The sequence below is a fragment of the Rhinolophus sinicus genome, chromosome 5, assembly GCF_057876585.1.
Source record: "Rhinolophus sinicus isolate RSI-liver-muscle chromosome 5, RSI-T2T, whole genome shotgun sequence".
Taxonomy (NCBI): domain Eukaryota; kingdom Metazoa; phylum Chordata; class Mammalia; order Chiroptera; family Rhinolophidae; genus Rhinolophus; species Rhinolophus sinicus.
Genome location: NC_142505.1, coordinates 108997101 through 109019484, shown reverse-complemented (window position 1 = coordinate 109019484; position 22384 = coordinate 108997101). Strand labels below are relative to the sequence as shown.

Here is a 22384-nt window from a genome sequence, read left to right as displayed (position 1 = left end):
AGCCCTGTCCCACTTCCACTCTCCTATGAATGCCAGACCCCAGGGCTTGTGACATCATTGCACAAACGTGGGACCACACCTGAAAGAAGAAAATGTTAAAAACCAGTCCAAAATGACGTTCTAGCGCCCGAGCTTTTCCTCCCTCTAGGACGGGACTGCAGGAGAGGGTGTGCCTCAGAACCAACTTCCAGAAGTCCTGGGGCTCCCAGGCAGCCACAGACCCCGAGACGGCCCCTGTGCCAGTGTGAAAGGCCAGGGCTGGGGAGCTCTGGCTCCCTGCACTGCCAGGGGTGAAGCAGCAACAGCTCCTGACCACGGCCCTGGACCCCCAAGGTCAGCATGGCCAGTGTACAGAGCAATCCACATAGTCGAGCAGACACGACCCCATGCACACGCGCTTGGCAGTACGTCCAGGTGGACCCTCACACAAGCATGGACATTTGTGCAAGGCGGTCTCCGAACCCGCCACAGGACCCTCATGGGGCTGGGCCCTGATGGACACAGTAATTATATTAGAAACTTCTCTGCAAAAGAACGTAAAGGCGAACAGCAAAGTGCAAAGAGATGTTTGCAGGACCATCAGAATCCATGTGGAAAAGGCAGACACCCAGTTTCTGCTTTTGCTGTGCTTGATGCGTTTCGAAATGAAGACGAGGAAGCAGTGAGAGACAGGCACAGAGGGGAGCGATGAAGCTGTTTAGCCTCACAAACACTGAAGGAGACACAAACTAAAGCAAAGAGATATGTTTCTCCCCTGTCAAATGGTCAGATGTTTGTGTGTTTTTTTAAAGAGGGCGCAGGTCACAGCGGCGCAGGTCACAGATACCATGTGGGTATCGAACCGGCAACCTTGGTGTTATTAGTACGATGCTCTAACCAACTGAGCTAACCGGTCACCCCAAATTATCAGATTTTTAATGACAGTATCATATGATAGCAAGGCTAAGGAGAGACAAACATTCTCAGAAACTGCTGGTGGGAATATAAACTGGCCCTGATCCTCCCAAATTTTAAAAATAGCTATCCAGATATTGCCAACCACATCAAATTAGATATAAATATGTCTATGTCTAAAACTGTGTCCATCCTTCCACAAAGGAATTCCACTTTTAAGTAGCTATCCTGCAGAAATAATCAGAAAGGAATCAAACATTTCAGTACAAGAATGTTTATATAAGCATTACTTACAAACAGAAAAGGGGAAACCGTCTAAAAATCCAACAGGGACACGGTTAGGCACGGAGTCACCCACTGGCACTACAAACGACATTCCTCACAATATGAGGAGATAAGCAATAAGTTAAAAAACAGAGGATATATAACTATGTACATAGATAGGTTGATTTCAATTACTTAAGAAAATAAACGCAATACTGAGAAGAGAGTGGAATAAAAGGCACTAGGCAGGGCCTTTGCAGATGATTTTTATTCTCTTCTTTATACTTTCCCTTATTTTCCAACTTTTCAACAACGGATAGGTCTTGTTATTTAACGTGGGGAGAAATTACATTTTAAAGTACCAAGGAGCCAAAAAAAAAATGTGAAGGGGAATAAAAGGTCCAAATTGCCAGATATACAAGTAAGCCACGGGGATGTACGTACAGCACGGGGAACATAGTCAATAATATTGTGACAGTGGGACGGTGTCAGATGGTTGCTGGACTTATGGTGAGCACTTCTTTAGGTACATAAAGGCTGAACAACTATGGTGTACATTTGAAACTAATATAATATTGTATGTTAGCCATATTTTAATTTTTAAAATTTTAAAGAAAAAAAATACTAACGAGTATTTTTCCATGGTAAAACTTGGGACTTCTCATACTAATTAGAGGCTTGATCAGGGAATCGCATCCCCTCTCTAGAAGGAACTAGGTAATAACCTAATTAAGATAATGGGTAACTGAGTAGATAAAATGCTTAAGCCATTTGTTAGCCACAGTGGAAATGGAGCCTTCCAGAGCTGTGCCAGAGAGAGAGCAGTGTGGCATAAGCAGGAATTCTCTGTAGCTGAAACCGAAGGCCATGTCTGATCCCTGAGATGACTCTAAACCCTTTCTCACAGAGGATCATGGAAACACAGGAACAATGAACAGGCCTGGTGGCGCTCCTACAGACACTAACCACCTATCACCACGAGGACCGTTTTCATCGCTGACGCCACCAGATGTGCGTTCCCTGGACCCAGTGGGAGAACCAGCTCCTCTGTCCCAGAGCCGACCGATTCTCCACCTTTTCGTAAGCGGCTTGGCTCCCCGCCCACCCCTGCCCTGTGCTGCGTCTGCATCCAGACGACATCCTGACGACGCTCACACCACAGTTCACATCCCACTGTTCTGAGAGGAGCGCCCCACGCCCATCTCAGGTCAGGAGGGAGAGTTGAGGAAATTGCCTTGGAAGTAGAGCAAAAAGACAAAAAAGAGAAACTAGGAGACAGAAAAATCAGACACCATGTGGTCAGTCAAAAAGAGCCCGGAGAAATCATCAAAGGAATAATAACAATTTTTCAGAACTGAAAAACAAGAGTTTCAGAATAAAATGGTCCATTAAAAGTCTAACACACCATAGAGGTTAAAAATGCATAAAGGGTGTAACTATGCAAATGGATATATTTTAATGACCGCAATAAAATAGAATTATGGAAGACATAAATACATTAATGGATACAACCATAATTTTTTTAATAAAAAAGTGAAAGCCTAACACTAGGGTGAAAACACACCAAGACACATATCGTGAATTTTCAGAATGAGGCGGGGAGGAAAAAGAGTGAAGAAGCCAGGTGTGTTTCCAGAGGGAGAAGAAAGAGATTTAGTACAAACAGGACAGACAGAATGCGTTGCAAGTTCTCACAGGGGTGCTGGAAGTTACAAGAAATGGATCCACGCCTTCAAAATTCTAGGAAAGAAAATTCTTTTCATTCGAATACCCAGCTAAATGACTAATCCAGCGTTCAAGTAGAATCCATATCTTTTTAGACACACAGTACTTTAAGCAATTTTAGCTCTCAGGTACACTTTCTCAGGAAGCCCGTGGAGGAGATACTCCACCAAAATGAGGGCATAACCTGGAACAAGAAAGAGGGAACAAGAGCGAGAAATGGGGGACTACTCAGGGCGATTCAAAGGGAATGACAGCTAAGAGCAGCTTTGAGAGCAGCCAGCTGACGGAAGCAGGCAGAAGGCTCCAAAACACTGAAGTTGATAAAAGACACCATGTATCTCTTGAAAAGAGGTAAGGTAATTGGCAGAGAGTTGGGGAATACTGAATTAGTGAAAAGTGCCAAGAAAAAGAGTGAGCAAATAATCTGACAAGAATTAATTTCAAAGAAACTGAAAGTTGGACAAGAAGTGTAACCTTTGTATATACTAGTCTTGAGTTGTGAAAAGCTATCCCCGGTCATAAAAATGTAACCTTACCAAAACTATGACCACTGGGAGGACAGGGCAATGGGGGCTGGGCGTTTTAAAAGAGGGAGGGACGGTGAAAAGAGCTACTACATCCTCAGCTTCATGGAAGGACATCACTAGATAATGCCTGAAATTTGAAAAAGCAAGTAGTAGCAGGATAAATGTTATTTTAAGATGTGGAATGAAATGCCAAAAAAGAAACAGTTCACAATTGAAAGTGATTTCCTCTGGGGAGTACAAAATCGGGAAGAGGGAAGGCTGACGCAGGGAGCCAGGGCTGTGCTTTGTTTGTTTTTGCTTTTAATTAGCGTTAAGAAAATATAGCTTTGCCTGTGCACATATATAACTTTGGTGAAAATAAGTTAGTTTTTAAATGTACACACTTTTCAATCTACTGAATGAATGAATGAAAGCACACATTTGTGGTGTATATTTCATCAATCTTAGACACACTATTTTTCACATTTTAACAGATTTGAAACTGGAAAGCATCTTATATTCATGTAGAATGTCAGCCAGGCAGCAGCTGAGATGTGAGACGTTGGCTGTTATTGGGGCGGCAGGGAGAGTGGGGGGAAGATTCTGCAATATTTCAGTCATTTAAGGACCATTTGAAGATGAATGTGAGTTCTGGTTTTTGTGTGCAAACTTGCAGAATTTCATGCCAGCAGCGTGGAAGAAAATCCCAGAGATGACAGTGGAACGCTCCTTTTAGAAATGCTGCATCACAGGTGTTCTTGAGGGCACAGAAAACAATGGTGTGAGTTGTCCAAACTGACGGCTCCGAGATGAGAAGAATTAGACTTTGATTTTTTTCACTCATACTTACCTTTTTACGCGCACAACTCCAATACAGGGGAATGAGGGACGCCTGTTGGAGGCTGGGGGAGGAGGGTGCTGCTTGTGGAGCAGACCGCTCACTGGAGGCGCCCTGCAGCCCCTTCAGGATGAACCTGGACTCAGCTGGGGAGAGCTCTGAGCAGCTGCCTGGTTTCTTGCTGCCTGCAGTGGGATGCAGTACCTACCCTGTGTCCCCGAAAATAAGACCTAGCCGGACAATCAGCTCTAATGCATCTTGTGGAGCAAAAATTAACATAAGGGAGGCTCAGAGCCCGAGGGCGCCCGCCGGGAGTGTGTTCCCGGGGCCTGAAACTTAACCAGAGGCCCACCCGGGTGAGTCTGGCTGGAGTTGAAAGTAGCCTTGGCCCAACGACTCCTTCTCACCACCTGTTTCCCCTTTCGACCAGAATGTCTGTGACCGTCATCTGTGCTGCCCACCACTGCATGCTGGGAGCTGGGCAGACATGCTGTCCCTGGGTCGGCGGCCCACAGGTGGAGGAGAGGACTGTGCCCTCCACTGTGGAGCTGCACAGACTCAGGGGCCCCTCCACACCTGACCTACATGATTTGGACGACGAGGTTTTGGACTTGAACTGACCCTCCAATGGGATGAGACTCGGGAACCTGCAGACAGGTTAGCGCATTTTGCATGTGGGTGCAGCTGTGACCCATGGGCCCGGAGAGCGGGCTGTGCTGTGCGGGCCGGGGTTCTAAGATGCCCCGGTGACCTGGCCCTCGTACAGTCCCCTCCCGGAGTGCACGTGGGCCCTGGGAATGGGTGTGAGAGCCCTCGCCGTGATTGTGTTCTGTTATATGGCAAAGGGGCTCTTGCAGATATAATTAATTTTACTCATCGGCGCACTTTGGGCTCGCCACTATCCAGGTGGGCCTAATCTAAACAGACGAACAAACAGGAAGTCTGATTCTAAGCACCAGTGCGTAGTGACGCAGCGCTGCCGGCCTGGAGGTGCAGGGGCCACGAGAAGGAAGGGGAGCAGTAGCCCCAAGACGGCAGCCAGCAGGGGACGGGAACCTAAGTCCTATGACCGCAAGGAACTGCAGTCTGCCAACAGCAAGGGTGAGCAGGGACCTGGATCCTTCCCCAGCGCCTCCTGACTAGAACTCGGCCTGGCTGACATCTTGGTTTCAACCCCGTGAGACCCTGAGATTCCAGCCACAACACGCCGGACTTCTGACGCGCAGAACTGTAAGTTAATGGATGTGCTTTTAAGCGGCTAAATTTGTGCTAGTTGGTTATGTAGCAACAGAGAACTAATGCAGGCGCGGAGGAGGAGGAGTCAGCACTGATGTGGGAGGCAGGAGGATTCCGTGATAACTGAGTTCCTATCATGGGAACCCATTTATGTTCATTCAGTGTCAGCAGGGAGAGAGGTGGCCCATCCCTAAGACATGGTGGTCCAGCCAGGACTAATCAGTCGACTTTGGACAAGGCCAAGCTCACTGATGACAACTGAAACTGGTTGGGGGGAGGCATGAACAACAGAGAACGAAACTGTTAGGCCACAGTCAAGACAAAGACCCCAGAGGTAGGAGTATGTTGAGCATTTCTGGCCTGAAAACGTTGGCTGGTTCTGGGGAAAAATAGTGGTGTTGACAGAAGTCAAGCCCTGGGCTTCCCCACGTTGGAGAAGCTAAAGGAGACCCTCGCCACACAGAGAGGAAAGCGCAGAAGAGAATGTGAAGCAGACGTAGCCCCACCCCCACCCCAGGGGCTGTGGGAAGAGCTGCTTTGGCACCAACCACAGTGGGGGAGGGGAGAGTGCGTGCATCCGTCGTATGGAGAACAGCAGGCACGTTGTTACGGTCAGGATGTCGGCTTAGCTCTGGAAGAGAGACAGGGATGACGGCAGAGGGGCTTCTGGCCGGCTGGTTGTGCGTCCTCTGGGCCCAGTGGCATTCCTCAGGGGTTTGCTCTGTACCGGTTTGATCAACGTTCATATACATGTTATACCCTATTCTACAAACAGGGAAATGGTTTGTTGTGGTCTAATGCGAGATGGGATTTCAGTGACCTCTTTTCTCTCTATTTTTATGTGTGGTTCAAGTTCCTTAAGATGAACATATACTGTTATATAACCAGGAGAGAGAGTGACAACGCTATTCTGGTGTGGGCGGCAGAGCTGTCCCCGGCTTCCGCCGTGAATTCTCTCTAGTGACAGTGTCCCCAGCCCTGCCTTGATCCCAGTCCATGAGCTCCAGGCTCCCCCTCCAACTCTCCTCAGCAGCTACACTTCCTGAAAAATTGTCTGTCCACATACTTCTGACCCTCTTGGCTCCTGCTCACCCTTCAGTATAGCTATGAGACATTCCGGGCACATACAAGGGTACAAACCAGACAAAATAATGAGTGTGAATGTACCCACTCCCCAGCCGGGGAAGTAAGAAAATTTTACAGATATGGATGAGCACTGTCTCCTACCCAGAAAAAAACAGTGATGCTGATTTGGGGTCCTAATTCCCCATCTATTTATATTTTTATCATATGGTAAGGATGGCTAGTATATCCACACATTAAGTATCTCTGAAAAATATCTTTTCATTTTGCAATTGTTTTAAAACTTTAATGACATGGTTGCACGTGATATGTATCCTTATCTGGCTTGCTTTTTTCCCTCAGCATCACATTAGTGGGATCCACCCATTTGCTATGTGTTTCTCTGGCTCATCCCTTTTCACGGCTGTATGGTATTGCATCGTAATATGTTAAAATGTACCCATTTTTCCTGTTGATCGATGAGGAAGTCAGTCTCCAGGTTGGCCCCTAATGACCCCATGTCCTGGTTGTCAAGCCCCTGTATAGTCTCCCCCACACTCCCCCCAGTGAATGGAGCCAGTTTAACCACAAGAACATCATGGGAAGGGTGATGCGTGACGTCCATGGTTAGTCAGGAAAGACGCTGTGGCTGGCGCTTTGCTATCCCAGGGTGCAGCCGGCAGCCGCGTCGTGAGCACACTCAGCCAGCCCCCAGGAGGGGAGCTGAGGCCTCCTGCCAGCACCCAACTTGCTTGCCAGCCAACATCTCAGGTGATAAAGCACGCTAGCATTCCAGGGATTCCTCCAGCCTGGTCGTGAGGTGGCCTACATACATTTCTGGTTTGGTTTTCATACCTGCATTCATAAGTGAATTTGGCTGATGATTCTTTATTATACTTCCCCTCTCTGGTTCTGGTATTAAGATTATATTTGTTTCCTAAGATGTGTCTTCTTTTTCTGTTCTCTGGAACAGTCTGATGTGTAATAATGGAATAATCATGTCCTAGAATATTAGAAAGAATTGGCCCATACAACCTTCTTAGTCTATGTGTTTGTGGTTTTACTTTGGTTTTGGTGGGTACATTTTCAACCTACTCATGCACTTTCTTTCAAGGTTATAAGTCTATTCAATTCTTGAGTGCGTTTTGGGAGGTTATCTTTTTCTAGGAGATTATCCATTTCATTGATAAAAGTGAACTGGCATCTTACGATGCTTAACCATAGAGCTGGGAGGATTATAGGTGGAGCTGGGCCCCTTGCTAACTCTCTAGTGTTGACTTCCTATTGAACTCTGTGGTGACCTCCAGGGAAGGGATGTGAATAAAGAGGGTGCCATGTTGGGCTTTTAACCTTTTTCCCACGTGGGTGGCCAGTGGGCAGACGGGCTGGCAAGTGTGCACGCACTCCTTGGTCGTTCTGTTTCTTTTTGTTTTCCCAAATAAACTGTTTTCTTTTGGTGGATTATCTGGAGTGGCCAGTCGATATCTAAGTTTTCAAATTTACTGGCATCAAGCTATCTATAAGATCCTTTAAAAAAAATCTCTACTGTATTTGCAGCTATATCCCCTTTTAAATTCCTAATTGTCTATGTACCATCTTTATTTTCCCTCAACAATCTTCCCAGTTTTGACTATTTTATTAGTCTCTTCAAAGACCCTCCTCTTCCCCTTATTGCTCCTCCTACTGCACATTTATTTTCCATTTCTTTACTTCCTGAACTATATTATTTCTTTTCTTCTGTCGTTGGATTTATTGTATTCTTTTTTTACCTAATTATGTAGACAGGTAGCTCATTGATTTCCAGTCTTTATTATTTTCTAGTACACACATTTAAAGTTATGACCCTCCTCCTAATTCCACATTAGCTGCACCTCTCTCCCCTCAAACACACACACACACGTTGCATTTTCATTACTGTTCTGTTCTGATTCACCTCATTAAAGTCTCTTTTTTGACCCCTGAGTTATTTGGAAATGTGTGAACATGTAAATATGAGTGCTGTGTTAAGACACTGCTATCACTGCCTTTCAATATCCATTCTCTCCTTCTTCCTAATGGCATGATGGTGAGGAATGATGTAATGTATCCAGCTGATTAAAAAGTGCATTTGCCAGTCTCACAGTCACATGACTAAGTTCCGGTCAGTGAAAGATGAGGGAATGTCACTGCTGGGACTTCTAAGAAAGCTCCAGGGAAGGACGACATAGTTTGCAGGGATACCTTTCCCCTCCCCCTTCCTCTCCCTTCCTCCCTTCTTCCTGCCTTAAATGGAGATGTGATGGCAGTGGCCCCACAATCATCCTGCACCTTGAGGTGACCTTGAAAATGGAAGGCATGAACTAGAATGATGGGGCTGCAGGTGGAAGCAGCCTGGGTCCCTGGGGACCAGGAAGGCCACCCTATCAGCCTGACCTTACTACCTCTGTAATGTGAAAGAAAATTTGCCTGTATTGTATCCTGGCCAAATGTGATTCCTAACTGATAAACGGGTTTTTAAGATATCACTTTGGTGTTGAGTTGTTTAATTATAAAGTATTTCACACATATGAACCACTTGGAACTCAGACTAAGGATAACACGACCACCGTTTCATCTACCACCCAACCTGAAAAAAGTGGGTTATTTCCAGTCTCGCTGCGTTCTCACAGCCACCCTCCCGCCCCCTACCCCCCACCCACCCCACCAAAGGGAAATGCTATTCTGGATTCTGTGTTTCACATCCCCTTGTTTTTCACTTTCAGTTATACGACTCATTTTTATAACCCTCAATTATACTGTCCTACTTTGCTTGTTCTTAAACCCTACATAAATTATATCACACTGTGTGGTTCTCTGCCATTTTCTTGTTCCCTCAACATTACAAGATGGATCTACATTGATGCACGTAGCTATGGTCCATTTAATCTCACAGCTTCGTATTATTTACTGCATGAACACACCACGATCTATCCGTTCCCCCATTTACGGATATGTGGCTCACTTCGAGCTTTAGGCTATTACAGAACACTGCTACAAACATCGATGTACTTGTCTCCTGGTGACCCAAGGAACAAAGTCTCTTCCTGACTTTTCTGACACAATGACATATAGAGAGAATTATGATAATGACATGGCCCTGGACATAAACTAGAAGGTGTGTGGCGTTCTGCACACGGCTGTATAGGTGACCCACAGACTCTGGCCACCTGGAGGGATAAAGCAACCAATTACATCAAGCACATCACTGCCCCACAGCATGGTGGCAGAGACCTGCAAGTAGAATAAATGAACACACGGTGTGGGCATGTCAACATTGCTAGAAAAGACCGAACTGTCTCCCAAAGGGACCAAAACAGTGTGCACTCTAAACGGCTCTGTATTAGCGCTCCCATCCTCCCGACCTGATTATTGTTATACTTTATTTTTGAAAAAAATACCTCTGCGGCCTTAATTCCTAGTCTCCGTACTACTAACGAGGTCGAGCGTCTTTTCCTGTTCGTTGCCCATTCCTAGTTCCTCTGCTGTGAAATGCCCTTCTTTTTCCCATTTTGTGTTGGGTGTGTGATCTTTCTACACAGGCTGCTTTTGTCACCCTTAACATAGTCTGGAGAGCAGTCATGTCAGTTTTACGTGTTATGAAATCTTCTCCCCACTTACGACCTGTTTTCCATTTTCACCTTTCACTATGCATTATTTAATACAATTAAGCGCTTTTGTCCATCAATCTCTCTCTATGGTTTGGGCTTCTTTGTATCTTCTTTAGGCAATTCTTCCCTATGCTATTTGTTACTGATTTCTAACTCACTGTTCCGTAGTCAGAGAACATGCTCTATGCACCGGATACTTCGACATGTTGTCTTACTTTCTGACCCACCATGGGGTTAATTTGTGTACATGCCCAATGCTTATTTAAGAAAATACACATTTTCTAATTGCTGGGTGAAGGGTTCTACAATAAATGTCTAACACGTCAGGGCTGACAAACACCAGCTGGGAGGGATGGGTGACAAATCCAACCCTGGCCATCTGTTTCCGTATTGTCTAGGGCTGCTTTCACTCCACAAGGGCACTTAAGTAGTAAAGACAGAGACGCTATAGCCTCACAAAGCAGAAAGTATTCACTATCTGGCCCTTTATAGAAACAGTCTGCCAACCCCTGTTGTGCTCCAAACTGTTTCCCTTCTATTTTTTGTCTTTTTGGTATCATGAATGAAAAAGCTGTTTTAAACTCTTCTACGACAATGACAATTTGGGCAATTTCTTTTCATCTTTGCTTTGTTATTTTATGTTGAGACTAGGTGCAAACCAGTTTTAAATTGTTTCATTTTCCTGGTGCATTATTTCTTCAATTAGTATTGCAGTGGTCCCTTTCGTTCCTAGAAATTATTTTTGCTTTGAAATCTGTTTGGATGATCTTGTTACATAACAGCTTCCTTTCATTAGTGTATCTTTTTTCCGTTCTTTTATGTCTTACATTTTGAGTGTGTCTCTCATAAATAAAATAGCATACAGCTGCACTTAGTTTTTCTATGGAATCTGACAATCTCTGTCTTTTAGTCAGGAAGTTTGGTCCATTTATTATATATAGTGACAGATATATTTGGTTTCATTTCCACCATCTTAGATTGTATTTTCTTTTACATGGTATTTTCTATGCTTTACCCTCCCTTCTTTCTTTCCTGCCTTCTTTTGGATTAGATTTTTTAACTCCACTGTTTTACCTTTATTGATTTGAAGTTTCAACCTTTCATATTTTCTCCTAATGTAACATGAATTCTAAATTTAACAAAGTCAAAAAGTTCATCAGTGTCTTTACCCTCCTCCAGAACAATGGAAGAACATCTGAACTGTTAATGTCAGATTTAAATCCCTTTGCTTACTTCTTTACTGTTTGTTTTTATTGTGTTTTTAGTGGAGAAATACATATGTTTTCAAAATAGTGTTTGAAAAATACAGAGTACAGATATTACAAAACAAAGCAAGCTCCATTCAGGAGACACTTCATACATCATGTGAAAAAAATTCTGATATTCAGGTAATAAAAACTAGAATTAAAAAGTTCCAAGTTTCCAGCTTAGTAAAACAAGTACAGTAACACAAAACATTTAATAAACTAATTTTCCCCAATGACAAGACTAAATTTATGCCTGGCAATTTCAACCTGACACCACAGCTACTGGAGATTCACAGGTACTGTGTACACGTCACCTGATTTATGACTGTGGTGGAAGGGTAAGGTGATTGCACAGGGAAAAGATGTGGGAAACAGGAACTTGTGTACTAGACATCAGAAAGTAATGATGGAAAAGTCAATTACTGCATAGCCCCAAAGGAAAATGGTTATATTCCAACTTTGGGGAAATTAATCTGGAAGTATAGAGAAGGGATTTAAGAAATTATAGTTTAGCATGAAAAATGCACATGTGGTAGAAAGGAACACAGTTGGGGGAGGGGAGGAATCAGAACCCCACTAACTGGAAAACCTGTTAGGTTTGCTGTGTCCAGATTTAAAAAGACTTTTTCATTCATTTACATCATGGTTAAGAAAACATTAGCATTCACATTTTAAGAAACATGCATATACCTTGTGCATACAAGCAAAGAGAAGAGGTGGGGAGACAAAAAGCTTTTTTGTTTTAGGACAAATGATTAAGAACATGAGAATATGGAGCTTTGTTAGCTCCAAGACAATGTCTGCTCTTTGATCGTGATCGTATGCACTATAAAACATTCTACCGATAAAACCATATGCCATTTCTTAATCACGTCCCATCAAAACCAAAGGATTACTAATTATTGTTTCAATGAGTTGACATTTCATTTTGAAGAGTTATGGCTACCTCACGGGGACTGAGCTAGGTGTACTTTTACGCTTTTTCTGAAGTAGAGTGCACCACTGCACAATGGTATCCAATTTGAAGCTTAATAATGAAGAAAACGCTTCAGGAAAAAAAACAAAATTCATCAAGCTGGAAACTCTAAAATGAGTTCTACTTTTCTAATAATAATACTACACATAAAGTGCAGCATCAATATAAGGAGATCTGATACCAATTTGTGCTGCCAATTTCCCCCAATAGTGCATCAAACATAACTCCAGTCCAGATGTGAGTCATGGGTACCAACATAATGGGAGGCTTTTTTCTCCCGTTTTCTCTGTAAGTCGTCCTTTGAAATACTTAATACAGTGGTTGTGGACATTAATAATCTGATATGAATAACAGTACTTCTAGCCTCTTGTACTAACCTGGACTTCTGTTCAAGATTAGCCCAGTAAAAGACGTTACCAAATAAGCCTACGTATTTTGAGTTGTGTCTCGTTTGGTACCTTTATTCTCCTCCTTTAGCATCTGACGACAACAGACTGAGTTGGCAGACATTATTTATGGACCCTTAAGTTTGTTTTTATCAAGTCCATCTGTTTTATTGAATTCTTGATAACAGGAATAGGATTTCCAGGGAGAGCAGGGATATTGGAAAGGTCTGCACTGGATGTTTCCCGTGAGGCCAACAGAGAAGCTGCTGTCTGACTAGTTCCTGAGTTGTACCCGTCTCTTTTGAGGTTGTCTGTTCCTCTTCTGTTTTGGCTTCCTTGGTCCCTTCTTCTGTATGAGGTGACAATTGTCCTCTAGACTCCTACTATAGGATTAGCTATGTTTGTTGCTGTGCTCCCTGAAGGCCTGGGTGGATGATTTACCAAAAGTGTTGAAGAAACAACTCTGGTGATGGTGGGCTTTGGTGGCAGAGACTTGGCTGGCTGTGAGACAGTCTGAGAGATGCTTTCCCTTGACGCACCCCCTGAGCTTTCACCGGGGTTCACTTGTTGTGAGGAAACTTCAGTAATCTGCACGTTGGTCACAGATGCTGCCATTACAGCTGGGGCAGGACTGTTTCTGCCCTGAGCGTTGCCAGTCACTGGGCCAGTCTTCACAGCCCTAGCAGGTGAAGGCACAGACATGCCATTTTCAATGTCTGCAGACAAGTCGAGGCTGCCATCATTCAAAGTTGTCAATCTGACATCCTCTGTTGAATGTGTTTTCTTTGTCTGAAGCACATGATTAGGTAGTAGCTGATGAAGTTCCTTTCTTCTTAAATGCACTGCAGCAATTTTCATGTCCATCTCAAACATCTTACTATTTATTGCTTGCCTATAAACTGTATCTTTGAAAGACTGGATATCATAGGTGAGATCAATACTGAGAACTTCAGAATCTTCTGGCTTTTTTAACACTAACCCAATGACCCACATTGTACGAAATTCTTCCTTGTCAGGATTCTCTCTGGGTGCTGGAAATGACTGAGGATTCACATGTGCCAGTGTAATAAATTCATTCTTCTCCAAGCTTCCGACCAGGATTCGGATTTTTGATTCCACCAAGCCTACCCATTCCAGATGTTGTTTTTCTGTTGGTGCACTTGCTAGAAGTACAATATAATGCTTGTATTTTTGAAAGAAGCTTGGAGCTTCAAAAAGTTTGGGCCACTCTGCCTTACTCAGCAAAATCTCATGTGTGATAGCAAGCCCTTGTTTAAACTCCTCGATCATGACCATCCTTGTTGAGACAGACACGTTGTAGGTGGAGTTCTGCTGTGGGTATGCTGGTGTAATTATAGGCATAAGATGGTATCTATCACTGGGATTTACTCTTGGGTCCCATACAGGCAAATTAAGGTTTCGTTCTTCAGGCTCTTTCAGTAGTACTGGATTTGGCCATTCCCATTCAGAAAATACCAAGAAAAACTTACGTACAAGAGTTGACGCAACTGCATTTGGATAAAGCTGGCAAGTTCTTGCTACTAGCATAGCCCAGGAAACACCTCCTAGGAAACCTAATATATTGGAATAGATATTGTGGCACTTAGCCCACAATCTGATAGCTCTGAGAGTTAACCTGAAGTTGTCAATGTTTGGTACTAGATGTAAGATTTCATCGGTTACCCGGCAACCGTTAAGGCTTCTTATGCATCTAATATCTAAATTTTTAAGCAGACTGTCATCTCTTAGGTCCAAATCTTCTGGAATAGTCTGCAGTGCTAATCTTGCAAACAAAATATCAATCTCTATACCCCCAAAACACAGTTTGATAACTGGTACAAATGCCTCCTCAACAGCCCTTAAATCTTTTACTTCTTCATGTAGTTTCAGTTTTTCATAGAAGGAGGTGAAAAAGTCGCTTCGGTCGACGTGTCTTGGTGCAACGCACAAGGCATCTATGTCCGTACCTTTCGTGTGCACGCCTAACCTGTAGGAGCCGAATGTAAAGATTTTGCCTCCAACATTTTCAATTACAGCTGGTGGAAGACTCTTGCTTTCACTGATTTCTCGTATCCATTCCTTTACCAGATTATTTAATTTTTCCAAAATTAAAATCCTGCGCTGCAGTTCTTCCTCTTCCAAAACCCCAAAGGGCTTCAGGGTTTCAATTAATTTCTGAGTAAGTATGCAGTCTGTCTCCTTGGGGGCTGCTAAACTGATAGAGGAGGAGATGCCACAGTGCTTGGGTGGCGACGGGGTCTGTTGTGTTCCTGGGGTTGTCACCGGCAATGGCATCATCTCTAGCGCTGGCCCCGCCAAGCCACGTACCCCGCCACCGCGACCTCCGTGACCACCGCCCAGGTCATGATCCGCTGAGGTGGGAGGGGCGGGGCTCCTACCAGCCCAGGTCTGACCCTTTCCCGCGTCTCTCCCGCCGCTTCAAGCGCCTCTCCACTGTCCCCTGGGCCCCAACATGGCGCCCGGGCCCTGGCGCTGACGTTCTAGAACCACGCGCGCCGCACACGTCAGGGCGCATGCGCGCTGCGCAGGGCCTCACGGGGATTGTAGTTTCCAGGCGTCCACTGCGGGCTTCAGGCTGGTAGGTGTGGGCCTTGGTTTGGGGCCTTGTTTTTCACTGTTGTATACGTTTACCCTGACTTACCATCTGTTTCCTTGCTCGCCATTTCTTCTTACATCTCAGATCTACTTCCTCTCCAGGGGCATCTTCAGGTGGCCTTCCACCTAAGACCCATTCTTTAAAAATCCCTTTACAGTAAGGGTCTGCGGTGGGAAGCAGCGCCCGCTGGGTCCTTCGTGGCCCAGTGCCTGGATGATGCTTTAGTCAGGACTGCAACTCCAGGCTGACGGTTCTGTTTTCTTAATACTTTAAAGGGCCTGTTTGCTGTGTGCTGGTTTCTACGGTTCCTGTTAAGAAGTCTTCAGTCAGGCTAACCTGCTGCTTGCCTGTCTTTCCTTTTTGGCAGCTGTAAAAATCATGTCTGTCCTAGTGTCCTGTATCAACATTAAAAATAAAATAGCCAGTTATTTTACCAGCAACAATGAGTTCATTCAGGAATGGCAGAGGAATTACAATTCCGGACATGCAAGCTATGGCACACCACACGCAAATCTGGAGAACAAAGAAGGGGAACTTTAGGAGAGAAAAAGGAGCGAGTTGGGAGGGAATGTTATAAGCAAAATGTCCACTGGAGGAAACCAGGAAGGAGTTCAGGAGCTGGAAGTGTAGTGGCTTCCCATTGGCTGAGTCATGGCAGTTTCTCATTGGCTGGGTCTGTTGCTAGCCAAGGAGAAAAATCTTCCTTCGCCCTGCTGGAGTAGCAAAGTAAGCTTCTTGCTGTCCAGATGTGTAAGGGAAGCTTCTTTCTGTTGTAGGCTGTAAAATATGGTGAGTGGTAGTGGGGTAGAGCCCACTTCAGGGCTTCCCAACTCCATTTTAAATGAGCTTTCCTTTATTTTCACACCTGCAATACCACCACTAGGGGTAAATTCCTTTTTATCTTACACAGGATACCCTGTGATTCCTAAATCTCATGCTTTTCATTTCATGACTTCCAGAAGAGTCTCAGGCATATTCTTGCAATATGTGTTCCCCACCATTCTCTCGATTCTCTTCATGTAGACATGTGATAGACCTTCTCATTCTGTTCTCCGTGTCTCAAACCTTGTTTCTTTCTAGGTGATGACAGATCCACCTCTCAGTTCTCTAATTCTCTCTTCACTGGCATTCAGTCTGCTGTCTAAGCCATCACTAAAGTGTCCATTGAAATGCTTATATTTTTATTATTATACTAGAAGCATTATCTTGTTCTTTTCCAAATCTTCCCTGCCTTTTTGGATGACATTCTGTTCTTACCTGTTTTCTTTCTGCCTTTTATATTGCTTTAAACATTTTAAACATATTTACTCAACATTCTATAACAAATGGTCTTAATTCCTAATGTTCTTGAGGATCTGATTCTACATCTTGTTTCCTACTGGCTCATTTAGAGTGGCATCACTTCATGTGTCTTGTAATTTTGGGTTGTGAGCTCATCTCTGGTAAGGCTTGGGATGCATGTGTGAAGGGCGTGTCCTTCCAAAGAGGATTTGTTTTGTTTCTCTCAGTTGTCCTTGGACACTGTCAAATTATGTACACTGTAACGTCTTATCCAGGGACTATCCAGACCATATAAGTAGTGCAGTTTTCAACCCCAAACACATGAGAGGATGAGTGGTTTTCAATTCTAAGCAAGAGTCTTTAGTTTTCCCCAGCAGAGCCCAGGTAAAGAAAGATAAGTCTTTGTCAGCTCCTTTTACCAGGTGGCAGATTCCATCTTTTCATTCAATGCATCACACTTCAAGAGTTCCAACTATATTTGGGGGAAGTGGGTCTCAGTTCCAACTTCCTACCTCTACAGGTCCAAGGCTCTATGTCTCTTTCTTGGGCAGAAACTTAAACTTAAGTTTCTTGGTTACAAAGACCAGAAAATGCCTCCAGTTACGCTCTCTCCCTGTGTTTTCTGTGTTAAGCACTGAGCATCTCCCTTCAGAGGCTCCTTCATATACCATGACCGGAAGTCTCCCAAGAGTGGGGAGGCCGCAGGTGGGCACCACCAGCTCAAGAGAATAGGCTATTTTTTTTTTCAATCTAAGCAGTGAGTCAAAGGATGAAACTGGCTGTGAGCAACTAATCATTCAACTTTGTCCTCTTTGAATTAAAAATCCTCAAAAATTCATTTTCAGTTCAATTTTCTAGTTTTAGACTGATGAAAAATAGTTGGGGTTGTTTTACCTTTTACCAAACTACATAAAATAAACATATCCCACAATGATTCTATCATTGAGAATATGCTCAAAGGAAGTCTCACTCAAGACTCAGGAGGCAGTTACAATCCAGATAAAAACCCAGATCTCCTCCTCCATCCTGAGATAAGAGTTATTAAAAATCAGATTCATAGTGGAAGAAAACAATGCCAAAAGAAAACGACCACAGCGAGGTTAAAGGACGTGAGGCCAGGATTTGAGTCACACAACTTGCAGGTGGAGCCCGATCATCCCTCTGTCACCAGGTGTTCAGGCCCCGTCTGCCTGTCCATGGGCGACAAGGTGGGAAGACGACACACAGCCTGGGGTGCTCAGAAATAACGCATCTGCCACTGCTGGCCACTCCAGCTGGGCTTGGAGGAGAGGAGGAGCTGGCACGTCGCGCTGGCAGGTAGCAGAGCCGCGCATTCCTAATCGCTGAAGCCACCACTTGCACAAGTAGACAGTGTGCCGTCGGCATACCACCCTCCCACCTCCCTGTCCCCATTCCCTCTGCAAAGAAAATGGACTGCAGCTCTGGAGTCCTGCATGACAGGGAAGCCGGGACATAACAGAGGAGCTTACTCCTCTAACCTGCATCAGTCCCTCACCAGACATTTAACGAGCACCTACTGTATGCCAGATGCCGCACAGACACTTGAAGGGCAGTGAGTCACAGCCCAAAGGCTCATGCAGAGAGGTCTCTGCCTGGCCTGCAGCGAGAACCAGAAGTTGCAGTGGCTTTAAAAATGGCTTTAGAAATGCTCTAAGCTGCCCCTTCTCTAAAGAGGGGACCCAAAGCAAAGCAGGCCCTGCTTCCCAGGAGCAGACCGTGCCTCGCCTCTGAGGGCCACGAAGGCCACATAGAAAGGCGTCCACAGGCCCAAAAGGAAGCTCCACTCGTCACCCTCCTCAAGACACTGGCTTTTCGTGGTATCTCAAGTCCCTCAGAATGCCCCAGGAGAGGCAATGTCACCTAATAGTCACAGGGCACACAGCCACTGGTCCCAACAGTGAGGTGCTGGCTGTGACTGATAAACTGAGCTCAACCAAACTGAGTCCAGGCTGCTAAGTCCATTCCGTGGTTCCCAATCCAGGGCCAGTTTGCCCCCAGGGCACTGGCAGTGCCCACAGACACTTCTGGTTACCACAGCTGGTAGGGGTGCGACTAACATCTAGTAGGTGGAAGTCCAGGACGCTGCTAAATACCCTATACCACTATCGGCCCAAAATGTCCATGGAACTGAGGTTGAGAAATCAGCTGAATCCACTTTTCCATCCTGGAAACACAAACAAACCTTTCTCTTGCCTTTCCCAAGCCGTTGACAAAAACCACATGGCCCGGCAGCAGCCCTCCCCAAAGGGAGCATAAGTGATTATTGTCTCTATCTCAGTGACAGGACCCAGAGCCCTCTCCACGTGGCACTGGTCCTAAATACCAGCCTGCTGGCAAAATACAGCGAGAGCCGCTTTGCAGCCCCACCTACACCAGCCGCCTCGCTCCCAGAACTGATACGCAATATTTTGATACTCTGGAAATCAGGGGGAAGCTGGCAGCTGTGAAAGGCAGTATTTATGGAAAACAAAACGCCAGAGTGCCCGAGCACATTACTATGGGTGCGTGACAGTGGCCCAGTAGTGAAGAAGGAGGGGTGGATTCTGATTTCAGTACCCTCAGGGAAGCGTCTGGCACACCTACTGTCCCTACTTGAGTCCCTGGGGAATCCCAGTGAATGTGCAGGAGACCAGCCTGGGGTGAGCTCCCAGCACGCATGCCCACGCCCAGCAGATGTGCGCTGTGGCTCTGGGTAAGGGCTCACTCTGAAACCATCACAGCCAGGGAGCCCAACTCACTAGCAAGCAGGTGAGTCTTTCACTGTGCGGTGAATAACTGGGCGCGTGGACATCCCTGGGATGGTGTTCAGGAGCCTGACGCCCGGGAAGGCCAGCATTAATTCCATGCACACACACAGGCAGTCCCTTCTCTTTCCCACCACTTTTTCCAGAAGATGTAGACTGTGTGCTCACTGAGGGAGGAGGACGACCCCACCTGTTCTTTGGGGAAAGAATGAAGGGACTTGGGTGCCTGGAGCAGGTTACGTACTCAGCGCTCTCAACACTGAAGCCCCCACCTCCACAGCCATTGGTTCCACCACAGCAAAAGCCACTGCACAGCCTCATGGTGACACACAGGCCGGTGCTGGGCGCCCCTTTCTAGAGGACAGGCAGGCACTGTGGCACCATCAGCATCCTGGGAGCTCATCACAGGAAGGCGGTAAGGAGCCTCCTTCCCCTCCCTGGAGGTATGTGAGGCAGTGGACGTGAGCAGAGGGCAGACAGATGACCCCAGGATCCTCTCATCAAACTTAACGTGCAGTCACCAACCATCGACCGACACCCCTTCCTTCCTCACTTCTGAGTCCCAGCCCCTTTGAGTCTCTCCATGGTTCCCACTGTTGGTGAGGACGGCAGGGGAGACTCTGGGCCACTTCGTCGGCCACCAAGCAGGTCTCAGGAAGCGTGGACAGGTCACACTGAGGAGAGGTGGTGAGACGATCTCAGAAGTGGGGTAAAGGGCTGTGAGGGAGGCCACCTGCAGGTCCACAGACACGCAGCAGTCTGCACAGGCGAGCAGCTCAGTGTGTGCGCGTGTGGGAGTGTGCATACACTTCTGTGTCCACAGACCCATGCGTCATCAGAATGACCAAGCCAAGACGCTAACTCAAAGGTTCTGGTCTCTGGTCAGCTTTGGAGCAGGCCTCTCCGAGCCGTGTGCGTCTGTCCCCGGGCCGCCCTCAGCTGGCCCCTTCATGTTTCTAACAACAGAAGCAAGTGTGCCTGCCTGGGACACCGTCATGATGGTCAGTGTCGCCAGTGAGGCAGACAACAAGGCCGGGGGCACAGAGTGCTCAAACCTCACCCAAAGTGGGAGGCCTGCAAGGAAGGCTGCCTCCCTGGGGTCCGGGAAGCCTGCTCCGGGCAGGTAACACAAGCCACTTCCCGCCAGAGAAGTGTGTCAGTGAGACCAGCTGGTTCAATAGGCTCTTTATTGGGAAGATTTCGCAAAACCTCCACCAAGTTGAATAGGCTGTGCACAACGGGCCTTCTCTTGCCTCAACTACTGTAAAAGCAACGGGTCTAAAAGGGGCTGGTAAACAGAAGACAGTCTCACTTCCCATAGGTGGCATCTGGCCCCCACGGTCCCCCTCCAGGCATCACCGGTGCGACACAGAGCAGGCTTTCCAGGGCTCAGGGACCTTCAGGACAGGCAGGGCTGGCCCCCAGCCCAAGTGCTTTTTGCTCCCATTCAGCAAAGAAAACAATGAACAGAACAAAAGCCTTAAGCTTCACCCACACCCGGGCCCCTTACAAGTGGGCCTGGCCTCAGGGACATCTTCTAGAACGAGGAGAGGAAGGGCCCAGAGTCCCCTGGGGCATGGCCAGGAGGGTCAGGAGGAGACACCAAAGCCCTGAAGCGGGGCCGGGGAGTGGGGGACGCAGGGGCGCTGGGCCGAGGAGACTCAACAACAGCAACTTCACTACACATTGGCCTGCTTTTTGTTGCCCCAGGTTCCAGCCCTAACAACGTGAGTGACAAACCCAGCTCCATGTCCAAGGACGCTCCGCACCCCGTCCTGGGCGCACCCCTGGCTGCTCATGTACAGGAAGTGGTCATCGTAATAATAATACCGCACAGCCGGGATTTCCTGAGCACCGTGCCAGCTCTGTGCTAAGTGCGGCGTACACATCATGTCCTGAACCCCCGTGACTGGGAGAGTCGTGCCCCCATTCTCCAGATGTGGGAACTGAAGCCCAAAGAGCTGAAGCAATTTGCCTAAAGCAACAGAGGTTTGCTGCCGCCCAATGCCCACCTTGACACCACTGTCACTGTGAGACACGGAGGTCCCGCTCAGGCCCAAGGGACCCCAACGCCTGGGAGTTCCACCCCTCCCCCGAAACCACCTACTTCACACACCAAAGGTGCAAGGTGGGCTCCCCGGGGATGCACACAACTCATCTGCAAGGGCTCCAAGGCCCCTCCCACCCTGGGCCACATAAGATAAAGTTCATGTAAAGCCATGTAAAGCCATGTAAAGTTCATGTAAAGCCACGGTTTTCTACAGGAAACTATGACAAAGTCAAATATGATCTTCTGAGCTACATTTAAGTCTTTTGACATTTAGAAAAAACTTATGTTTTGTTTCACTTGCCTATTAAGATAATCAGTTCTTCCCACCAATTGAATCATAGGCAACCACAGAGCAGTGTCCCACAGGCCACGGAGCCCCCAGCCCTAGGGCAGGGGCTCGGAGCTGCCCGCTGCTCCTGGCAGTCCTCAGGTGGACAATAACCTTCTCGGCGGGGCCGTCACCAGCATGGCCTCCTGCTGCCCAGAGCCCCCAGCCTGTGCATCCCCAAACACACCTGCACCTCTGCAGACACAGCTTCCTTCACCTCTCCAGTGCATCGCGCCTCGGGCACACGGGGCTCCCGTAATGCGCCTGCGCCTGCACTGGACACATTGCTCTCTGCAGCTAATGACACGATGGCCAGAGACGTGGACAACGGTCCTCACACAAAAGGAAGACTCTGTCATCCCAACACTGTGCGACTGCCCAGGAGCCACAGAGAAGCCGGCAGGCGTCCTGCAGTCTGAAGACGGCCACAGTGAAAGGGGTGGATTTAAGAGGAAGTCCTCAGACGTGTGCCAGAGGCTATTCCTGTCCTCCTCCAGAGCAAACACACCTTCCCATTTGTCCCCCGGGAAGAGCCTGCCTCTTGCCTTTCCATCGTCTCTCGCTAGCCCGCCCCCTGCTTCTC

The 22384-nt window shown here is 46.7% G+C and overlaps 2 protein-coding genes across 2 annotated transcripts in view; both read right to left on the bottom strand.

Moving 5' to 3' along the window:
• RADIL (Rap associating with DIL domain) overlaps positions 1-22384 on the bottom strand; it is a 47072-nt gene that overhangs the window by 19843 nt on the left and 4845 nt on the right. The window lies entirely within an intron of this gene.
• On the bottom strand, positions 11210-22376 carry PAPOLB (poly(A) polymerase beta). Its single transcript, XM_074313980.2, has one exon. The coding sequence runs from the start codon at positions 15056-15058 to the stop codon at positions 13133-13135; it is 1926 nt and encodes a 641-aa protein (XP_074170081.2). The 5' UTR covers positions 15059-22376; the 3' UTR covers positions 11210-13132.

Bases quoted from the DNA above. Each gene is read 5' to 3' on its own strand.
- PAPOLB (XM_074313980.2), bottom strand. From the start codon at position 15,058: ATGATGCCATTGCCGGTGACAACCCCAGGAACACAACAGACCCCGTCG.